The 17973-nt window shown below is 68.5% G+C and overlaps 2 protein-coding genes across 3 annotated transcripts; one reads left to right on the top strand and one right to left on the bottom strand.

Moving 5' to 3' along the window:
• Window positions 1-1703: 1703 nt before the first annotated feature.
• Window positions 1704-13487, top strand: DBN1 (drebrin 1). Its single transcript, XM_066560050.1, has 15 exons — window positions 1704-1868; window positions 5974-6029; window positions 6130-6242; window positions 6425-6499; window positions 6576-6722; window positions 6882-6959; window positions 7036-7187; window positions 7460-7523; window positions 7639-7698; window positions 7854-7968; window positions 9105-9242; window positions 10314-10439; window positions 11900-12492; window positions 12574-12676; window positions 12758-13487. Exons 1-15 carry the CDS (start codon window positions 1783-1785, stop codon window positions 12826-12828), a joined length of 1977 nt encoding a protein of 658 aa, XP_066416147.1. The 5' UTR covers window positions 1704-1782; the 3' UTR covers window positions 12829-13487.
• A 113-nt stretch (window positions 13488-13600) lies between these two features.
• PRR7 (proline rich 7, synaptic) lies at window positions 13601-14913 on the bottom strand. Of its 2 annotated transcripts, none has more exons than XM_066560054.1 (2): window positions 14361-14913; window positions 13601-14258 (listed from the first exon to the last, which is right to left on the bottom strand). In XM_066560054.1, the coding sequence occupies exons 1-2, from the start codon at window positions 14662-14664 to the stop codon at window positions 13843-13845; spliced, it is 720 nt and encodes a 239-aa protein (XP_066416151.1). In that variant the 5' UTR covers window positions 14665-14913; the 3' UTR covers window positions 13601-13842. The 2 variants fall into 2 exon arrangements, with proteins under 2 accessions (XP_066416151.1, XP_066416152.1); XM_066560055.1 differs by having other exon boundaries at window positions 13601-14231.
• Window positions 14914-17973: the final 3060 nt, after the last annotated feature.

The raw sequence follows: 17973 nt of genomic DNA, 5'->3' as shown, positions 1-17973 counted from the left end.
TGAGTGGAGGGTGGGAAAGGGGCAGGGGCAGGCAGTGGTGCGGGACGGAGCCTGCTGCGGTAGCATGGTCTGGGAACAGGTTCTGCCAGATCAGCCCCGGGGTGCCCAGCAGGGCCAGGGTGCTGCAGCCAACCTGCCTCTGCCCCTGAGGAGAGCCAAGCATCCCCCTGTGCCACTGCAAGGTCTGTGCTCATGGGGGGCTTGGCTCTGGCTGGTTCCTTGTTGCCTCTGTGCCATCCTGACGATGCCTCTACCACCCAAGGTGCCTCTTTGCCTTGCCAAGGGCATCTCTTGCCCACCAGCTCTGCGCACCATGTGAGGAGCTTGTGCACAGGCAGCGGCAGGAGGGTCTCGGGTGGGCTGCGGAGGTGGAGCCTGGGGAGGGGCTGCAGCCTCGCTGCTCCGAGAACAAAGCCTGGCGGCGGTAAGCTCAGAGCTCCCACCACATCCCTGAGCAGAGTCCCGCCACATCCACCCCCAAAGCCATCTGAGCCGCTTGTGGGGCGCCTGCCGCGGCCCCAGCCCCCGCGCTGGCCCCGGCAGCTGCTCCACAGCTGCTCCCAAAATCTCACAGCCTCTTAGGGCGGCTCCGGCTCTGGCCTCGCTCGGAAATGCTGGTGTAAGGAGGGCGTGGGGGGAGCGGGCGGCACCGCCAGGGCCCGAGGCACCCTGTCCCCTGTCCCTCTGGGGTCATCCAGGGGCTGCCTGAAGGGCTTTTCTTGGGGCCGGCCACTCCACCAACATCCCCAGCCCCCAGGAATCAGGCCCTGCGCGCTCTCCATTGCTGCTCTGGCACAGAGATCCTTCCAGAGCGGTGCTGGTCCAGGCTGGGGACAGTGCTGGGGACAGGGAATCACTGCCTGTCCTGGCAGGAGCATTAGGATCTGGCTGGGAGCCCCTGCAGAGCCCTGCGCGGGTCAGTGCAGAACCAGCTGTGGGTTCACACCGAGGCAAAACCTCCTGGAAAAGGTGCTTGCGGTGTTCTGAAAGGATCGGGGGCTTGGGAATGGTGAGGATAGAAGAGCAGATGAGCAGTAAAGAGGCCCCCAAAAAGGCTCTGTCCACTGATCCCTTGTGCAAGCAGCGAGGGCATTGCTGGGTGTGTAGGGCAAAGCCTACGGTGCGGTGTCCTTGGAGAGGAAACCTTGGACACAAGGGCTCAGTAGGGCAGCGGAGGGCGGAGGGCGCAGGAAGCCAGGTGTGCCACGACCCCTGAGTGTAGAGGACGTGGGGCAGGGGAGAATATGGGAATGGAGAGGACCACCCAGCAGGAGAGGTCTCCAGAGTGCAAGATCCCAGGAGGGGCAGCGCAGGATGCGGGGTCCCCAGGGCGGAGGAGAGCCCGGGATGCGAAATCACCCGGCGTGCAGGTTCCCGGGAGGAGCTGAGCCGGGGTTCGGTGTCCCTGGGGCGGGGGATGGCCCGGGGCGCGGTGTTGCGGGGGCAGAGCGGAGCCCAGGCTGCGGGATCCCGGGGGCGAACTGTGCGCGGGGGCGGCGGGGCGGGGGTGATGCTGCCCGCACCCCCGGGGTCCCGGCCCGGGGCCGGGCGGCGCGGCCGGCGGGATGCCCTGGGGGCGCCCCGGGGGCGCGGCGGGGGCGGGGGCCGGGCGGGGGGGCGGAGGGGAGGGGAGGGGGGCCGCCGTTCGCGGCGCTAGGACCGGGCGCGGCGGCGGGCGGAGCCTCCCCGCCGCTCGCCCCTCCGCCCGGCCGCTGCGGCAGTGTCTCGGAGGCGGGCAGGCGGCCGGTCCCTCCGGTCCCCCGGCAGCATCCCGGCCCCGCCATGGCTGGCGTCGGCTTCGCGGCGCACCGCCTGGAGCTGCTCGCCTCCTACCAGGACGTGATCGGCGAGGACAGCCCCACCGACTGGTGAGCGCGCCCGCCGCCGCCGCCGCCCCTTTGTCCCCGCCGCCGCCGCCGCCCTTTGTGCACGGAGCCGCCCGGTAACACCGGCCGCGCCCCGAGCTGCGCCCCCCGCCGTCCCCGGGAGCCCCGGCACACAAAGGCGGGCGGGGCGGCGGGGGGTGTGCCCGGCTCGCCGCCCCCGGTGCCCGCACCTGCCCGCCGCACCGGGCCGGGGCGCGGTCCCCGCTTTGTCTGCGCCGGGCCGGCACGTGCGAGCGCCGGGACTCCTCGGCACGGCCCGGTCCGACCCCGGCCGGGCAGCGAGAGCGGGGAGCGGGGGAATTCGCGCACGGTGGGGAGGGCCCCGTGGGGCTCCCCGGTGCTGGGCCCGGCACCGGTTCCTCGCCATTGTCTGGAGCAGGAGCCGCGGGCAGGGGCGCCCGGGGAACGGGGGATGGGGAGGGATCGGGGCCCCGCAGCCCGGCCCCGCTCCCGACCGGTCCTGCTCCCGACCGGCTCCGCCGGTACCCCGGCAGCGGGCGGTCCCGCTGCCCGGCGGAGCGAGGCCTGAAGCCGGGGGGGCACCGAGCATCTCCCGCCGCTCCCGCTACCCTCAGATTCCCTCAAAGCTCCTGGGCTGCCACATCCCTGGGGGGTCGTGGTGTCGGGCCGGGATTGCCCCGCCGGGCCGGGATTGCTGTTGAGCCGGGGAGGGGAGTGGCTCTCCCCGCTGGGAACCCCCGGCTTTTCGCGCTGCCCGCGCCCCGGTGCGGGGCACCCGGAGTCGAGGCCGTCCGGATCAGGGCCCGCTGCAGGGAGCATCACCCGCTGCCAGCCCACCAGCATCTCCCAGCCCAGCCGGGTGCCGGGAGGCTGGCGGGGGCCATCTGCCCCGCCATCCCCTCCCTGCCCTCCAGGGTGCCTCTGGCGTGCTGGGTGGGAACGCTGCCGGCGCGCCGGGGCGCATCTCGCCGGGCAGAGCCGCGGCGCTGGACAGTGCTGGGTGCATGCTGTGCATGATGCTTTTGGTGGGGGGCGGACGGAGGGGAGCTACTGTGCGCCCACCATCCAGCCAGGGGCATCCGCCGCCCCTCCGGGATACACCCACCACCCATCCGGGGACTCCCACCTCCCAGCTGGGCTGCACCCACATCCCAGCCGGTCAGACGTCTATCTCTAACCAGGTCGCTGCTCTCAGCACAGGGCCTGGGCCGGTCCAGGTCCCTGCCAGTCGCCGGGGGTCTCCGCAGGGCCCCACAGTCCCGCTGTCAGCCCAGGGGCGCTGTGGGCAAGCGCCGTGTGTGCTGCCGGCCAGGCGGCAGCTGTCAGCCCTGGGTACATCTCGCTTCCCGGCATCCGCTGCAAAGGAGCCGTCCCTGCCAAAGCTGCTGAGAGCAGCAGAATCGGTTCCCGGGAAGGCGAGTGCCGGTGGCGGCTCCCCCACACACACCTCCAACGCTGATCCCGGCCCGGCAGTGATCCCCTGCCAATCCCATCCGTGGGGGTGACTTTGCTCCATCGTCCCCAGCCGCTCCATCGTGCCCAGCCGGCGCTCCATTGTCACCGGAGTCCTGGCACTCAGCGCCTGCGGGAGCAGCATTCCCTCTGCAGGGCCCGCTGCGGGGTGCGGGATGAGGGGTGATGCTGCTGGGGCTGCATCGGGCAAGGTGATGGGGACAGTGGGAGGAGGGCCCAGCCTGGCCGACCCAGGGAGGACACTGTGCCAGAGCCTGGCCCTGGGCCGGTACCGGGGAATGCCACGCTCAGGTCCGGACGGGATCCCTCTGTTTAGTCTGGGATTTCCCCTGCTCCAGCCCTGTCCTGGAGGGTCCGAGCATCCCCTCCCCCTGCCCGGCCCCGCGAAGGCTGCTGGGGCCCATTACTCGATCGGAAAGGAATTTGGTGCTGCTTTCTGAGCACGCCGACTCCCTGGAGCTCCCAGCCACATTGGAAACACATGTGCCGGGGCTGGGGCCGGAGGCTGGGGCGATGTGACCCCTCCCTGGCCGTGGCATGGGGGGTAGGCTGCCGCGGGAGCCCCGTTCTGGCACCCGGGGGTGCTGCTCTGCCTGCTCTGGTGAGCAGCGGGGCCATGCGAGGGCAGCGGGGCTGAGGTCTCTTTGGTTGGGGTGATGATCCTCAGTGATGATCCTCAGTGGAGCCCCCCGGCTGCAGGGAGCCCCCCCCCGGGCTGCACGGGGCATCTCCACCCCCGGGTGACCCACATACCTGGAGCCCGGGGGTGGGAAAGGGCTGTATGGGATGGGTGGAGGGATTAAAGCCCATGGAAGCGGGGTAAGCAATGCATGATGCTGACAGCACCCGCTGTGACACAGCTGGTCCCCACTGCCAGGGGTTGTGGTGGTGCTGTTGGGCTGTGGGTCCCTGGGGACACCCCTGGGGACGCTACTGGCCCCAGCACGGCTTCCCTGTCTCCTGGAATGGAAACCTCCATCCTGGCATGGAGTCAGGCTGTGCTGCTGAGCTGGGTCCACAGCAAGCCCCATCTGCCCTGGGAGCACCCCCAGGTGCAGGCAGCAGCCTTGTGCCCAGATACCACCCGGCATGGCAGGGTTTTGGGGAGGAAAAGCAGGCAGTGAGTGCCCCCAGCACCCACAGGGCTCCCAGGCACTGATGCTGTGGCTCTGCCCTACTTCTTTTCTCCTGTCTGCTGCCAGCTGCATCCCACCCTGCCAGCTTCCAGCTCGCTGCCCTGGGCTCCCCCAAACTGCTGCCGTCTTCCCCCATTCCTGGGGGCTCAGGGGCTGCATTTGCCACCCTTCCCTGTCACAGCCATCTCAGACAGCACTTTGCAGCTGTTCCAGGCCTGGAAGCTGGCGCCAGCTGGGGCGGCCGATTAGCGGGATCGGGATGTGCGGATTAAAGTCAATCTTGTTGGTGCAATTATCTGCGGCTCCCTGCCAGGGGCTCGGGGAGGCAGAGGGAGGCCCTCTCCCTCTTAGGCACCTGCCTGCCTTCCCCTTGCTTTTTAGCTCCAACCACGGCCCTGTTTAGGGGGTGGCTCTGCCCACAGGGACCCTCAATTCCCGTTCCCCAGGCTGTGGATTGAAGCTGCAGGCTGGAGTGAGGAGAGCTTTGCTCGGCTCAGCGGGGATTTTGGGGCTCTGGGAAGCGCCGTGCGGGCAGCAGCAGCCGAGTGCTGCTGGGCAGAGCCGCCCACCCGCGGCGGAGCGGGGCTGTGGGGATCCAGCACGGGCGGCCCCGGCGCTCCGGGTGCAGCGCGTGACGGTGGCGGGCAGGTTTGGGTGCCTGCCAGGCCCCGCAGGTCCCCACTGCCTGCCTGCCTCCCCCGCTCCCCTCCACTAATCACCTCGTCATCGGGGCGAGCTGCATCCCAGCTGGGATGGGGGGGTTGCCATGGTGATGGAGGATGCTGGTTGCCTAGCAACATCCATCCCCTCGCCCACCCGCCCTGGACCAATTTGGCATGCGTGGTCCCCCCTCCATCGCTGGCTGTGTGCCTCTGGGGAGGTGCTGGCTGCTGGGGGTCCCCGTGGAGCCCCCAGAGGGGCTGGCCAGGGCACGGTGGGAGCGACAGGGGGTTTCCCATCAGCTGGGAATGGTTTCCAAGGAACAGTCTCCATGACGGCCCCATCACACTGGCGGCTCATTGATTTGCTGCTGCTGGTGCTCCGGCGTCCTCCCCCAGCCTGGTGCCTGCTGGGCTGGTGGCTCACGCAGCCGGGCACGTGAGTGGGCCCGGGTCCTTACTGGGGCACAGGGTTGTCCCCAAACCTGGTCAGTAGCTGGAAGGGTCGTGAGGGGACAGGGATGGGCGAGCAAGTTGCTGCGGGACTGTGTTGGCTTGCAGCACAGCAGTCAGTGGGTCCCTGTGCCCAAGTGACTATTCTGTCCCCAAACCTGAGACCCTTCCCCACAGCTGCCACCAAGGGCTGGGGAATAGGCCCTGCCCCACATCCTGTCTGCCTTGCCTGGCAGTCTGGCTCTTGGTGCTGTTGATGGACAAGGGTTGCTGTGGCTGTGTGCTAGTTTTGGGACAAGCAGCCAGACCCCAGGACATGCCTTGACCTCAGTTTAAGCAGGATGGGGAGGTTGGGGGCTGCCCCACACTCCTCCTGGCTTTGGCTCACCCATGGTGTCTCCCCAGGGCCCTCTACACATACGAGGATGGCTCTGATGACCTGAAGCTGGCAGCATCAGGAGGTAAGGTCCTCTGTCCCCTCCGCCGGCTCGCCTGTGCCGGTGTTTTCCCTGTCACCTGTTCCTGGTGCTGGGTGCACGTGGGCTGATGGTGCTGTGCCAGGTGGAGGTTTGCTGGAGCTTTCTGGCCACTTTGAGATTCAGAAGGTGATGTATGGCTTCTGCAGCGTCAAGGACCCCCAGGCCGTGCTCCCCAAATATGTTCTCGTCAACTGGGTGAGTCTGGGGGCCCTGCTGAGGGGGGCTGTGCTGTGCCCACAGGGATGTGGCTGGGTGTGAGGGAGCTGGCAGTGGCCAGGGGCTGTGGGTTCCCCACAGTCCTGCTGCCCTTCTGAGGTCAGTGGGGTAGGGGTCACCCCACTGCCCCTCTCAGCTCAGTCCCTCCCTGGCTGCCACAGGTGGGTGAGGACGTGCCGGATGCCCGCAAATGCGCCTGTGCCAGCCACGTAGCCAAGATCGCCGAGTTCTTCCAGGTGGGTGGTGCTGGGGATGGGGAAGAAGTTGCCAGGGCACTGATGCTGAACCCTGATGGCTGCTTGCACCCCTCAGGGTGTCGATGTCATTGTCAATGCCAGCAGCGTGGAGGACATTGACCCCGGGGCCATCGGGCAGCGGCTCTCCAACGGGCTGGCCCGTGTCTCCAGCCCGGTGCTGCACCGCCTGCGGCTGCGCGAGGACGAGAACGCCGAGCCCGTGGTAACGTCCCCACGGCAGCGCTGGGGATGCTGCTGGGACTGGGACGTCCCTCCTGCCCGGGGCTCCTGTGTGCCACAGCCCCTCACCCCGTGTGCCCCTTACTGTTACCCCCATCACTGATCCCAGCCCCTCCATCCCCTCACCTCTCCTCCATCCCAGGGCACCACTTACCAGAAAACCGACGCCACCGTGGAGATGAAGCGGCTCAACCGGGAGCAGTTCTGGGAGCAGGCAAAGGTGGGTACAGAGGGACACCCCAGGGAGAGGGGTGAGCTGCTGATGGGCAGCCCCCTCATTGATCCCCCCACACCAGAAAGAGGAGGAATTGCGTAAGGAGGAAGAGAGGAAAAAGGCCCTGGATGCCCGGCTGCGGTTCGAGCAGGAGCGGATGGAGCAGGAGCGGCTGGAGCAGGAGGAGCGGGAACGGCGCTACCGGGAGCGTGAGGAGCAGATTGAGGAGCACAGGCACGGCTGGGGTCGGGTGGGATGTGGTACAGGATGGATGCACACCTGCAGTCAGATGGAGTGTGGGTATGGGATGGCTGCATGGCTGGGGTCGGGTGGGAAGTGGGTATGGGATGGATGCATGGCTGGGATCAGGTGGGATGTGGGTAAGGGGTGGCTGCACACGTGCTGTGAATGGTTGGGTGGGCACATGGGTGTCCCTCACAGGCTGGGGTTGGGGCAGGGGCTGGCAGGAGCTGATGTCCAGTGCCTCTCCCGTTTCCCCGTTGCAGGAGGAAGCAGCAGAGCTTGGAGGCGGAGGAGGCCCGGCAGCGCCTGAAGGAGCAGTCCATCTTTGTGAGTGCCACTGGTGCCAGGATCGGGGCCAGGGCTGCCACTGGCATTACCCCCAGGGAAGGGCTTTCCCCAGCTGGGTGCCCAGACTGGGAGGTGATGCTGTGTCTCTTCCCAGGGGGACCAGCAAGACGAGGATGACAGGCAGCAGTTTAGGAAATCGGAGTCAGAGGTGGAGGTGAGTGTGGCGATGGCCGTGCCCGGTGCGGGTCCTCACTCCCCATCCAGCAGTGCCCACAGCTAGATGGGAATAAAGTTGTGGGATGCATGGAGGGTGGTCCCACCGCCCCACGGCCCTGGGACAGTGGGGCTCAGCCTCCCCTGTCCCCACAGGAGGCTGCTGCCATCATCGCTCAGCGGCCTGACAACCCCCGGGACTTCTTCAAGCAGCAGGAGCGGGTGGCATCGGGCAGCAGTGATGCTGTGTCACCAGGCAGCCACAGGACAGGTGAGGGGCTGTGGGGGCTGTGGGCACAGGGGTGGGCACCTGGACACCAGGGTACAGGTGAGTGCACTGTCACAGCTCAAAGGATTGCAGTGGGATATGGAAAGACCAGGGATGCAATGTGGGGAGGGGGTGTACCCTCTGCCATCACTGGCACTGTGGTTCTGGGTGCCAAGGGTATGAGGATGGCAGGGGACGTCCTGCTCTGCTGTGCCACCATCACTGCCACCATCACCGCCACTGCCACTGCACCTCACGTGGCCCCTGCATCTGGGGCAGCTTGTCAGGGGCTGGATGTCAGGCTCTCTTCAGCAAAATGGGGCTCACCCTGCTCCCTGCTGGGTGTTGTCCACTCACCTGTCACAGCACTGTGCCCACAGCCAAGCTGGAAGCGTGGTTGGTACGGGTTGCGTACGGGTGGGCAACTGGAGGTCTGGGGATGGCTTGGGAATACATCCCATGGTGACAGCTAAAAGGGACAGGAGCGAGGGAGGCACATGTGGGGTGCTCAGCATGCTGCCAAGCTGGCAAGGAATGCCCCATGGAGAAGCTGGGCTGCCCCACAGTCTGGGATCCAGTGCTGGGACTCTTTATGTGAATCTAGGGAAGGACTGTCTGTCCTGGGGGCTGCCTCCAGCCATGGGGCCGTGTCATGGTGCTGTGCTGGGAGCCTGTGACGTGTGTTCTTGTGTGCTGTGCCATGGGCTGTGCCATGGGCTGTGCCATGGGCTGTGCCGTGGGGATGTGCTGTGGGGCAGTGCCTCTGGGCAGTGCTGTGGGGCTGTGCCGTGGGTTGTGCTGTGCTCTGTGTGTTCTGGCCGTGCCGTGGTTGTGCCACAGATTCACGCTGTGGGGCTGTGCTGTGGCTGAGCAGATAGTTGGTCCCACAGCCGTGTCCTGGCCTCTCTCCCACCTGGCCAGGCAGTGCTGCCTCACGTCCTTCTGTCCTGCTGCCTTTCCATCCTCTTGTCCTGCCATTTTCCCACCATGCTACCTTCCACCACCCTGCTGTGCTCCCATCCCGGTGCCCTGGTGCTCCAGCCCCGCCATGACTGTGCTGAGCAGGGACTGACCCCTCTCTTTGCTCTCTCTCTCTCTCTCTCCGTCCGTCCGTCTGTCTGTCTGTCTTTCTCTCACAGGTCGTCTGCACTGTCCTTTCATAAAGACAGCTGACAGTGGGCCACCATCTTCCTCCTCCTCCTCCTCCTCCCCCCCACGGACCCCCTTCCCCTATATCTCCTGCCACCGCACTCCAAATCTCTCCTCTTTCTTCCCATGTAGGTAGCTGGGAGCTCCCGGGCGCAGCTCCGGGGGTCGAGCCGGGGCCCCGCAGCCCACCCACCCCACGGCACACCGGAGCGGCAGCGGAGGCAGCACGGGCACCCCAGGGGAACGGGCACCCCAGGGGAACGGGCACCCAGGCGGGGACCCTGCCCCTGCTGGGGCTGACCCCATGCTGGTCCCTGTGCCCCTGGGAGGGGGGACATAGGGCAGGCTCTGCCCATGGGGCAGATGGGGACAGGGTAGAGCTGTGCCTGGGGAGGTGATGTCCACAGTGGGATAGGATAGACTGTGCCCATGGGGTACAGAGGGCACAGGGCAGGCTCTGCCCATGGGGCAGCAGTGGATAGGACAGCGGTGCCCTGGATCGTGCAGTGCCCATGGGACAGGGTCAGGCAGCGTGGAGAATGATGTGCCAGAATCACATGTGCCCCATGTTGATGGGGCAGAAGGGAGAGGGACATCTCTGCTGCCCTACACTGTGCAGGTCTGTGCCTGTGGGGTAGCATTAGGCAGTGTGGAAAAGGCTGCACCCAGGATCATGTGAGGCTGTGCCAGTGGGGCAGAAGGGGATGGAACAGCTGTGCCATGGACAAGACTGCAAGACTGTCCACAAAACAGAGTGGAATGGAAAAGGCTGTGCCCTGAAATGTGTGGGGCTGTGCCAATGGGGCAGAAGGGGCCAGGTGGTTCCAGGGCTGTGCCCCCACAGGCACAGCTGACAGGTCACAGAGCTGTGCCCACAAAGGCTGTGCCAGGGCACAGCTGAGTGATTCATGGGCACAGCCAATATGCACCACAGCAGGTGTGGGGCTGCCTGTCCCCTTGCCCAGCAGATGTGGGGGCTGAAACTCGTGGGGGTGGTGGGGACACCTGGAAGGGACATGGTGCTTGCTGCACCCATGGAAGCCTCCACCCCAAGAGGGGATGGCACGGTGGCAGGTACACAGTGACGTGCACTCGGCAGCGCACAGCTGGGTCGGTGTGGGGCAGGAGCAGCGCTGGGGCTCTGGTTCCCCCCTCAGCGTGGGCAGCCCCCCCACGCCAGCCCATCTCCTTGTCTGCAGGCAGCCAGTCGGACGCCTTCCGCAAGGCCTCGGCCGCGGGCTGCAGCCCCTGCGAGCCCAGCCCGGCCGCCTCGCCCCCGGGCCCCCGCGCGCCCGCGGCGGAACAGACGCCGGCAACGCCCAAAGGTGGGCGCAGGGCTGGTACTGCCCCCCTGCCCGGGCTGCCGGGTGCATCCCCACTGCAGCTCCCTGAGCTCTGCTGCAGCCCCGCCAGCCGCACTTGCATGGCTCAGTGCATCCATGGCTCCGTGCATCCCTGGCTTGGTGCATCCATGGCTCCGTGCATCCCTGGCTCGGTGCATCCCTGGCTTGGTGCATCCCTGGCTCGGTGCATCCATGGCTCCGTGCATCCCTGGCTTGGTGCATCCCTGGCTCGGTGCATCCCTGGCTTGGTGCATCCATGGCTCCGTGCATCCCTGGCTTGGTGCATCCCTGGCTCGGTGCATCCCTGGCTTGGTGCATCCATGGCTCGGTGCATCCCTGGCTTGGTGCATCCATGGCTCCGTGCATCCATGGCTCGGTGCATCCCTGGCTCGGTGCATCCATGGCTCCGTGCATCCCTGGCTTGGTGCATCCATGGCTCAGTGCATCCATGGCTCGGTGCATCTGCGCTGTCCCACCTGCATCCTCGGCATATCCCGCCTGCCCCTGCTGCATCCCACAGCACATCCCTGCTTCAGCCCCTTTGGCTGAGCTGCAGCCCCCCAGCTGCCCTTGCATGGCTCAAGGATGCATTCATGCTGCAGCCCCCTCGGCTGAGCTGCAGCCCCCCAGCTGCCTTTGCATGGCTCAGTGGATCCGTGCTGCCCCATCTGCATCCCTCGGCACATCCCGCCTGCCTCTGCTGCGCCCCCAGCTCATCCCCGCCGTCCCTGCTGCTCCGTGCCGCTGCATCCCCGCCGTCTCTGCTGCATCCCCCAGTGCAGCCCCCAGTGTCATTGCTGCATCCCCACCGCCCCCAGTGCATTCTCTAACACCAGTGCATCCCTGCTGTATCTGCTGTACCCCACACCATGCATCCCCCCGCCCCCAGTGCATTCCCCTGCTCTGTACATGCCGGCGTCCCTGCTGCACCCCCCAGTGCAGCCCCGCTGTCTCTGCTGGGTCCCCCAGTGCGATGCTGCCCAATCTGTATCATCCTGCCCTACGTCCTTTCCAGGGCTGCTGACTCCCTCTGGATGTCCCCTCTGCCCCACTGCGTCCCCAAGGCACCCCAGCCAGCTCTGCTGCTGTCACTGTGTGTCCCCACTGGCCCCTTGGCATCCTCTGGTGCATCCCAACTTTCCCATCTGCATCTTCCCAGGGCACCTCTCCGTTCCCTCCACAGCCCTTTCTGCCTCCCTGCCACTCCCCAGGGGATAACCATGTCCCTCCCTATGTCCCCTCACTCCCCAGTGCATGCCACAATCCCCTCCCTGCCCAGCCACCCCCACCTATCCCTGCAGCATTCCCCATATTGTGCCCAGTCCAAAGGACTCCAAATCCCCCTGAGCTGCATCCCTGTCCCCGGGTGACCCCCAGCGCTGGACGAGGTTGTCTGTCCCCACTGACTCCTGTCCCCACTGACTCCTGTCCCCTCCTTTCAGAGTCCCCCAGCCCCAGCGCACAGGAGCCCGGGCCAGCCACGCCCGAGCAGCACTGGCCCTTCCCGGGGCCCGAGGACAAGGCCATCGAGCCCCCCGGGGACGAGCCCAGCCCCAGGCCAGTGTGGACAGAGGGGGGTGATGCCCTGGGGGACCTGGTGACCCTGGAGCCCACCGAGCCCTCCCTGCCACCCGTGGCTGACGAGCCCCAAACTGGGGAAGCCCCCAACCCCGAGAGCCTCATCGACCTGTGGCAGAGTGAGAGCGACGGGGTGACTCCCCCAGCTGCCTGGCCCCTGCCTGCTGCCCCTGTCCCCGAGACACCCCCGGCCATGCTGCCCGAGGAGGGGGCCCTGCTGCGCCTGGACGAGCTGCCTGAGCCCCCTGCCACCTTCTGCGATGCGGAGCAGGAGGAGGAGGATGAGGAAGAGGCAGCTGGCGAGGGGGACCCCCAGTCCCAGGATCTGGGCTGCCAGCACACGCCCCAGGAAGACACCCAGGAAGACACCCAGGAAGACACCGCGGGCCGAGAGACGCCCCCCATCACCAATGGGGAGATGGCCCCCAAGGATGGGACACCGGGTCGTGGGGAGCAGGTGAGCATCACTTGTGGGGAGAGGTCAGGGCATGATGGGGGGGCTGGGGGGCTCCTGACAACCTGCCCCCCCCACCCCCAGGCCAGCGAGGGCTACTTCAGCCAGTCCCAGGAGGAGGAGGTGCCCCCCACCGAGGAGCTGTCGGCCAAAGCCCCCCAGCCCGTCTTCTACAACAAGCCCCCAGGTGAGTGAGGATAGTCAGGAGGGGGCGTCTGTCCCTCTCTGGGGCACCCCAAGCCATCCTGACCCTCTCCCTGTCCTCCAGAGATCGACATCACGTGCTGGGACGCAGACCCTCTGCCCGAGGAAGAGGAGAGCTTTGGGGGGGCCCTGTAAGGCCGGGCCCCGCTGCCGGCACAGGCAGCCCACCCCCGGCGGGGCACGGGGGGGCTGCAGCCGGGGGCCGGGCCCCCCTCACCCCTCGGGGGCCCCGCAGGATGAGGCCTCCAGGTGGCGGCCGCCCCGCTGCAGCCCCGCCCCGGGGCACCTTTTACAGCCCCCCCTTGTCCTCCTCTCTTTTTTAAGTTGTCGGTAGGAGCCGTGTCAGCCCCCCAGCCCTCTCTTAGCAGCCCCCCCCCGATATCCCAGCGCCCCTTTTGGGGGGGACGACACACGCTCGCATCCCCTGCCCGGCTGTGGGACAGGGTCCTCGTTCTCTTCGTGCCCCCCCGGGAGCCCCCCCAGTACTTTGCACGAGTTCAAAGAAAAAAAAAAAAAGAAATAATAATAATAATAATAAATGAAAATGGCAATAAAGCGACCCGAGCGAGGCAAGGCTGCGGCCAGCGGCGTCCCCCCCACCCCCCAAACCCCGGCAGGGAGCTGATGTGGGGGCTTTTACCCCTTCCCCACTCCTTCTTTGCTGGGAGCCCCGTCCTCCCCTGCTTGGCCCCTGCTTGGCCCCTCTCCCCCCATTCCCCCCGGAAACTTTTTGGAAAGCACAAGTTCTGTACCGGCGGTGTGCTCATGTCTGTTAATAAATAAAGCGTCTCCCACGGGGGCTGCAGCCTGCTGGGGCGGCACGGAGGGCTGGGACTGGGGCTGGGGGGGCCTACGGCTGCCTTGGGGAGGGGGCGGTCCCACCATGCCAGCCCGCCAGGAGGCAAACCAGAGCCACAAACTTTTATTCTCAAACTGTAACAAACAAAAAATTTAAGAAACAGAGCAGAGTCCAGGTCCCCAGCGCCCCCGGCCATGGGGGGCCGGCGGGGGCCAGACGGGGAACCAGCCCCTTCCGCGCCGGCGGCGATGGCCCGCGCCGGGGCGGGTGTCCCTGGGGTGACACGAGCAACCGAAACCCCCCCACCCCCCAGGTGCATGGCAAGGTCCGGGCGTCCCCCGTGGCCGCCGTTAGACAGCGGTAGTCCTGCCGAAGAGGGGCATGGAGACCGGGAGGTGCCAGGGTCCCGTCTCGTAGGTGTCCCTGCTGCTGAGCTCCGAGTCCGTCCAGCTGGGAAACATGCGTGGGGAGCACTCCTGCTGCAGGTAGAGGTCCGGGCAGGCAGGGCCGGGGCTGGCTGAGCGGGGCAGGTGCAGTGCTGAACCGTAGCCGGCGTCCAGGAAAAGGGGTTTGTAGCTGGGAGGCTGTTCCTGCTTCTCCAGCCGCTCATGGCTCATAAAAGGGGCGTTGATTTTGCGGTAGAGCCCCCGCGTGTCCATCAGCACCTCGCTGTATGGCGGGGGGGGCTCCGCCATCAGCAGCGCCTCCTCATAGCACGGCGGCTTTGACAGGTCTGACTCTGCAAGGCAAAGCCCCCCCCGGACCCCTGCTGCCGTCAGCGCTGCGCCCCGGCTCTCACGTCGTATCCCCCCCAAACCGGGGGGAGGCACGTGCTCCGGGGATGCGAGAGCCCCTCCCTGCTCCTTACCGTGCCGGCAGCTCCAGGGCCGGGGGGGCGGGATGTGGTGGGGGTGGTGATGGTGATGGTGGGGCTCGAGGCGGAGGCGGTGGGGAATGGCCATGCCGGGGGGGCTGCCCCCGTAACCCTCGTAGTGCAGCGGCTCCATCTCCAGCGCGCGCAGGCTCTGCTCCCGCAGCCGCTCCTCCTGCTGCCGCTTCACCCGCCGCCGCAGGTAGCTGCAGAAGCAGCACAGCAGCACGATGAGGCCCCAGATGAGCCAGAAGCCCGCGAAGCAGGTGAGGAAGGTGTAGGTGCCCTGGGACATCACCATCTTGGCAGCCGGCCCCGGGGGGAGGCCCCCGCCTCTCTCCCTGCCCTCGGGATGGGGGACGGGATGCTCAGGGCGGCGGCAGGGTCAGGGAGGACCCGATGCTGTCAGGGCCGCCGAGGGCATCTCCCCGGGCCGTGCCCGGCGCCGTCTCCTGTGGCCCGCGGGCGAGCCTGGCGTCAGGGGTCCGTCCTCGCCATGGAGCTGGGGGGGGCTGGAGCGGGTGGGTCAGGCCTGGGTGCGCCGGGCGGGCGGCGGGGCGGGGGGCCGGCGGGGCGGGCGGCGGGGGGACGGGGCTGCCGGGGTCCCGCTGCCCATCGCTGGGGGGGGACCGCCGGGGTGGGGGCCCTGCAACGAGACAGACGCGAGCGTGAGCGACACGGAAACGTGGACGCCCTGTTCCCATGGTGACTCGCTCCACATGCGCCGCAGCGCCCGCAGCCAGGGGGAACCGTGCCTGGCACCCCGTGCACCCCCCGCCATCACCCCCATGGATGCAAACCTACGCAGCCGCCCTAGAATCGCCCACGGCACTGCTGGGCACCCTGGGGTGGGGGACGGATGCTGTGGTACCACAGCATCATCTGAAGATCATGATCTGAAGATCTTGGGTGAATTACTGCTTCAGGGGGACCACCGTGGATCCCCTTCTCCTGCCCAGCCGGTGCACCCTAAATTGCTGCTGAGCGCAGGCGGCTCATCCCTGTGCTGCCACACAGGGGGGTGCCCTGGCGAGCAGGAGGGACAAGCAGAGGGGCCGGGTGCCTGTGGCACGTGGCGCTGGCAGGAACACATGCACCGAAGCCATCGCTGGCCTCGCGGCCACTGGGGATGGTGGCACCCCAACACAGGAATGCAGGGCCAGGGGTGGTGGCGATGGGAACCATCACCTTTGCCCTTTAGGCAGGGTGACAGCTCTGTCACATCCAGCCAAGCATCAAATGTCAAGGGCGTGTGCCAGGGGCAGGTCTGCTCCTCAGTGAGCGGCGAGCAGCACCCATGGGTGCTCGCAGGCAGGCACATAAGCACCCGTCAGGATTCTCATTATCGTGGTGTGGGAGAAAACGGGCTCGGCAGCAGGGAGGAGGGTGAGCCTGGAGCAGCGGCAGCCGAGGGCTGGGTGCTCACGGTGACACCACCGCTCCCTCGGAGCAGGGCGAAGGGGCGCGGGGTGCTCCATCACCCTGCGGCGCAGGGCCGCGCTGCCGGCGAGGGATCACGGCAGGGCCACCGGGGCTGAGGGTGCCGACGGGGCCGGAGGGCCGAGCCCGGCGGAAGGAAGAAACGATGGGGAAGGAAGGAGCCGGGGGCCCTGACCGCGCTCCGGCGGGCAGCGGGGGCTGCTCCATCACTCAGACAAACGCGTGGGCTGAGGCAGCGCCGGGATGCGGGTCTGTGGGGAGGGGGTGCCCTGGCTGAGGCCAGCTCGGTTCGGGCAGCGCTCGCCACATCGGCTGCAACAGGCTCCGCGCCGGCAGCCTGGGCATCCCCGGGGAGGAGAGGTACCGTGCGGGAAGGGCCGTGGGTCGAGCCCCGGGATGACGGCCGGGGGAACACCGGGAAGCGGTGCAGGGCGGGCTGGCGGCGCCGCGGACCGGGGGCGTTCGCAGCTGGGGCGTGCGGGGGGAGCGGGGCTGCCGAGGACGTGCGGGCTGGGGGAGGAGCGGGGCCGGGCTGGAGACACTCACGCCGGGCGGAGAGCGGAGAGCGGCCGCCGAGCCGGGCCCCGCCGGTAGCCCCGGGCCGCCCTGCTGCCCCCGGCCGCGGCCTGGGCCCCGCCGCCCGCGTCGCATCCCTGCCCGCTGCCTCCGCGGAGACGGTGACACCCCGGCGGGGAACCTCCCCGCTCCCCGCGCCGGGCGCGGCACCCCTTCCTCATCCTCCTCCTCCCCCGGGCCGCGCGCCCGCCGGGGCCGGACCGGAGATGCGCGCCCCGGTACGCGCCGCGCGCCCCCGCCGCGGCCCCCGGTGGCGACGGCCCCGCGCGCCCCCGCCCCGGCCCCGCTGCCCCCGCACCGCGCAACAGGCGGAGGCGCCGCGCCCGCTCCCTCCGCGGCTCCCGTTACCGGCGGCGGCGGCGCACGTGGCTCAGGCGGCGGGCGGCGGCTCCATAGGGCGGCGGGGGAGGGGGCCCGGTGCGCGCCCGGTGCGCGGCGCCGCCGCCGCCTCCCGGCGCTGCCTTTGTCTCCGGTGAGCGCTCCCGCGCCGCCGCCGCGCGCCGCCCCGCCCGCCCGGGCTCCCGCCCCGCCGCTCCGCCCCGCCCTCGGCTCGGGGAGGGATCCGCGGGCTCCCCGCACCCCCCGCCCCGGGACCCGCCGCCGCTCGGGGGCCACCGGCTGGGCTCCGGTACTGCCAAGGGAATCCCCCCCGCTCCGGCCCCTGGGGAACGGCGGCGGGATGCCGGTGGCGAGAGGGCCGGGGCATCCCCGGGGGTGGCCGCGGGAGCCCCACGGGGTGGGGGCCGGGGATTCCCGGGTAGCGGCTCCCGGTCCGGGTGGGGTGAGGGCCCTGCGATGCCCGCTGGGGCGGTGCCACAGGCTCCCACGGTCCGCAGCCCTGCATTCGCCCTGGAGGTGCCCTGGGGGTGCTGCCACCCGTTTCCGCAATGCCATCCCCAGCCTCCTCAAGGGGTGACAACGGCGTGCTCCCGGGGTGACGGCCAGCACGGGGCCACAGGCACGAGAGGGCAGCACGGCCGCTGGCAAGAGCTGAACAGCCCCTGCCACAGCCCACCTGGCCACTGCAGTGACACTCGTGGCTCTGCGGGGCAGGGGTGCCAGCCTGGCCCCCAGAACAGTGGGGGACTGAAATGGCACTGGGTGTCCTGGGGTCACCCCGCTCCCTCGGGTGCCATACCCCCAGGCAGACCCCTCGCCAGCCTGGCCTGGGCAATTGTCCCTGAGCTAGGGCTCCCCCAGGCACTGCCATCGGGTGGTTGTCACAGCTCTTCTCTGCTGTAACTGAGGCTGGTGGTCGTGGCCCCCCATGGGCCGCCCCTCTGGCTCCTTCGGACCGCACCGAGCTTGGGGTCGAGTCCCCGCCGTCCCTTCGCTGCGCCCTGGGGCCGTGCCAGGAGCGAGGCAGAGCGGTTTTGGGGCGGAGATGTGCCAGATGCGGGTGGGCGATGGGTGTGGGTGCCCCAGCAGGCCGTGACCCCGTCGCCGTTTCCTCCCCGTGGGCAGGGTGGCAGGCGCCCGCTGCGGCGGCACACACGGCGCATTGTTCTGCCGGGGGCCGCCCGGAAGGATTTCCTCCATCCCGGCCAGGGGTGACCCGGGCACTCCGGGCGCTGGCAGCCCACTCCCACCGCAG

The sequence above is a fragment of the Molothrus aeneus genome, chromosome 15 (genome assembly GCF_037042795.1).
Source record: "Molothrus aeneus isolate 106 chromosome 15, BPBGC_Maene_1.0, whole genome shotgun sequence".
NCBI classification, from domain to species: domain Eukaryota; kingdom Metazoa; phylum Chordata; class Aves; order Passeriformes; family Icteridae; genus Molothrus; species Molothrus aeneus.
This window is presented reverse-complemented; position numbering and strand designations above follow the sequence as displayed.

Excerpts from the sequence above, each read along its gene's own strand:
- DBN1 (XM_066560050.1), top strand. The coding sequence starts at position 1,783 with ATGGCTGGCGTCGGCTTCGCGGCGCACCGCCTGGAGCTGCTCGCCTCC. Across the intron at positions 6,243-6,424 it reads AATATGTTCTCGTCAACTGG|GTGGGTGAGGACGTGCCGGA; the intron begins GTGAGTCTGGGG and ends TGGCTGCCACAG. Across the intron at positions 6,960-7,035 it reads AGTTCTGGGAGCAGGCAAAG|AAAGAGGAGGAATTGCGTAA; the intron begins GTGGGTACAGAG and ends CCCCCACACCAG.
- PRR7 (XM_066560054.1), bottom strand. The coding sequence starts at position 14,664 with ATGGTGATGTCCCAGGGCACCTACACCTTCCTCACCTGCTTCGCGGGC. Across the intron at positions 14,259-14,360 it reads GCCCTGGAGCTGCCGGCACG|GGGTCCGGGGGGGGCTTTGC; the intron begins GTAAGGAGCAGG and ends TGACGGCAGCAG.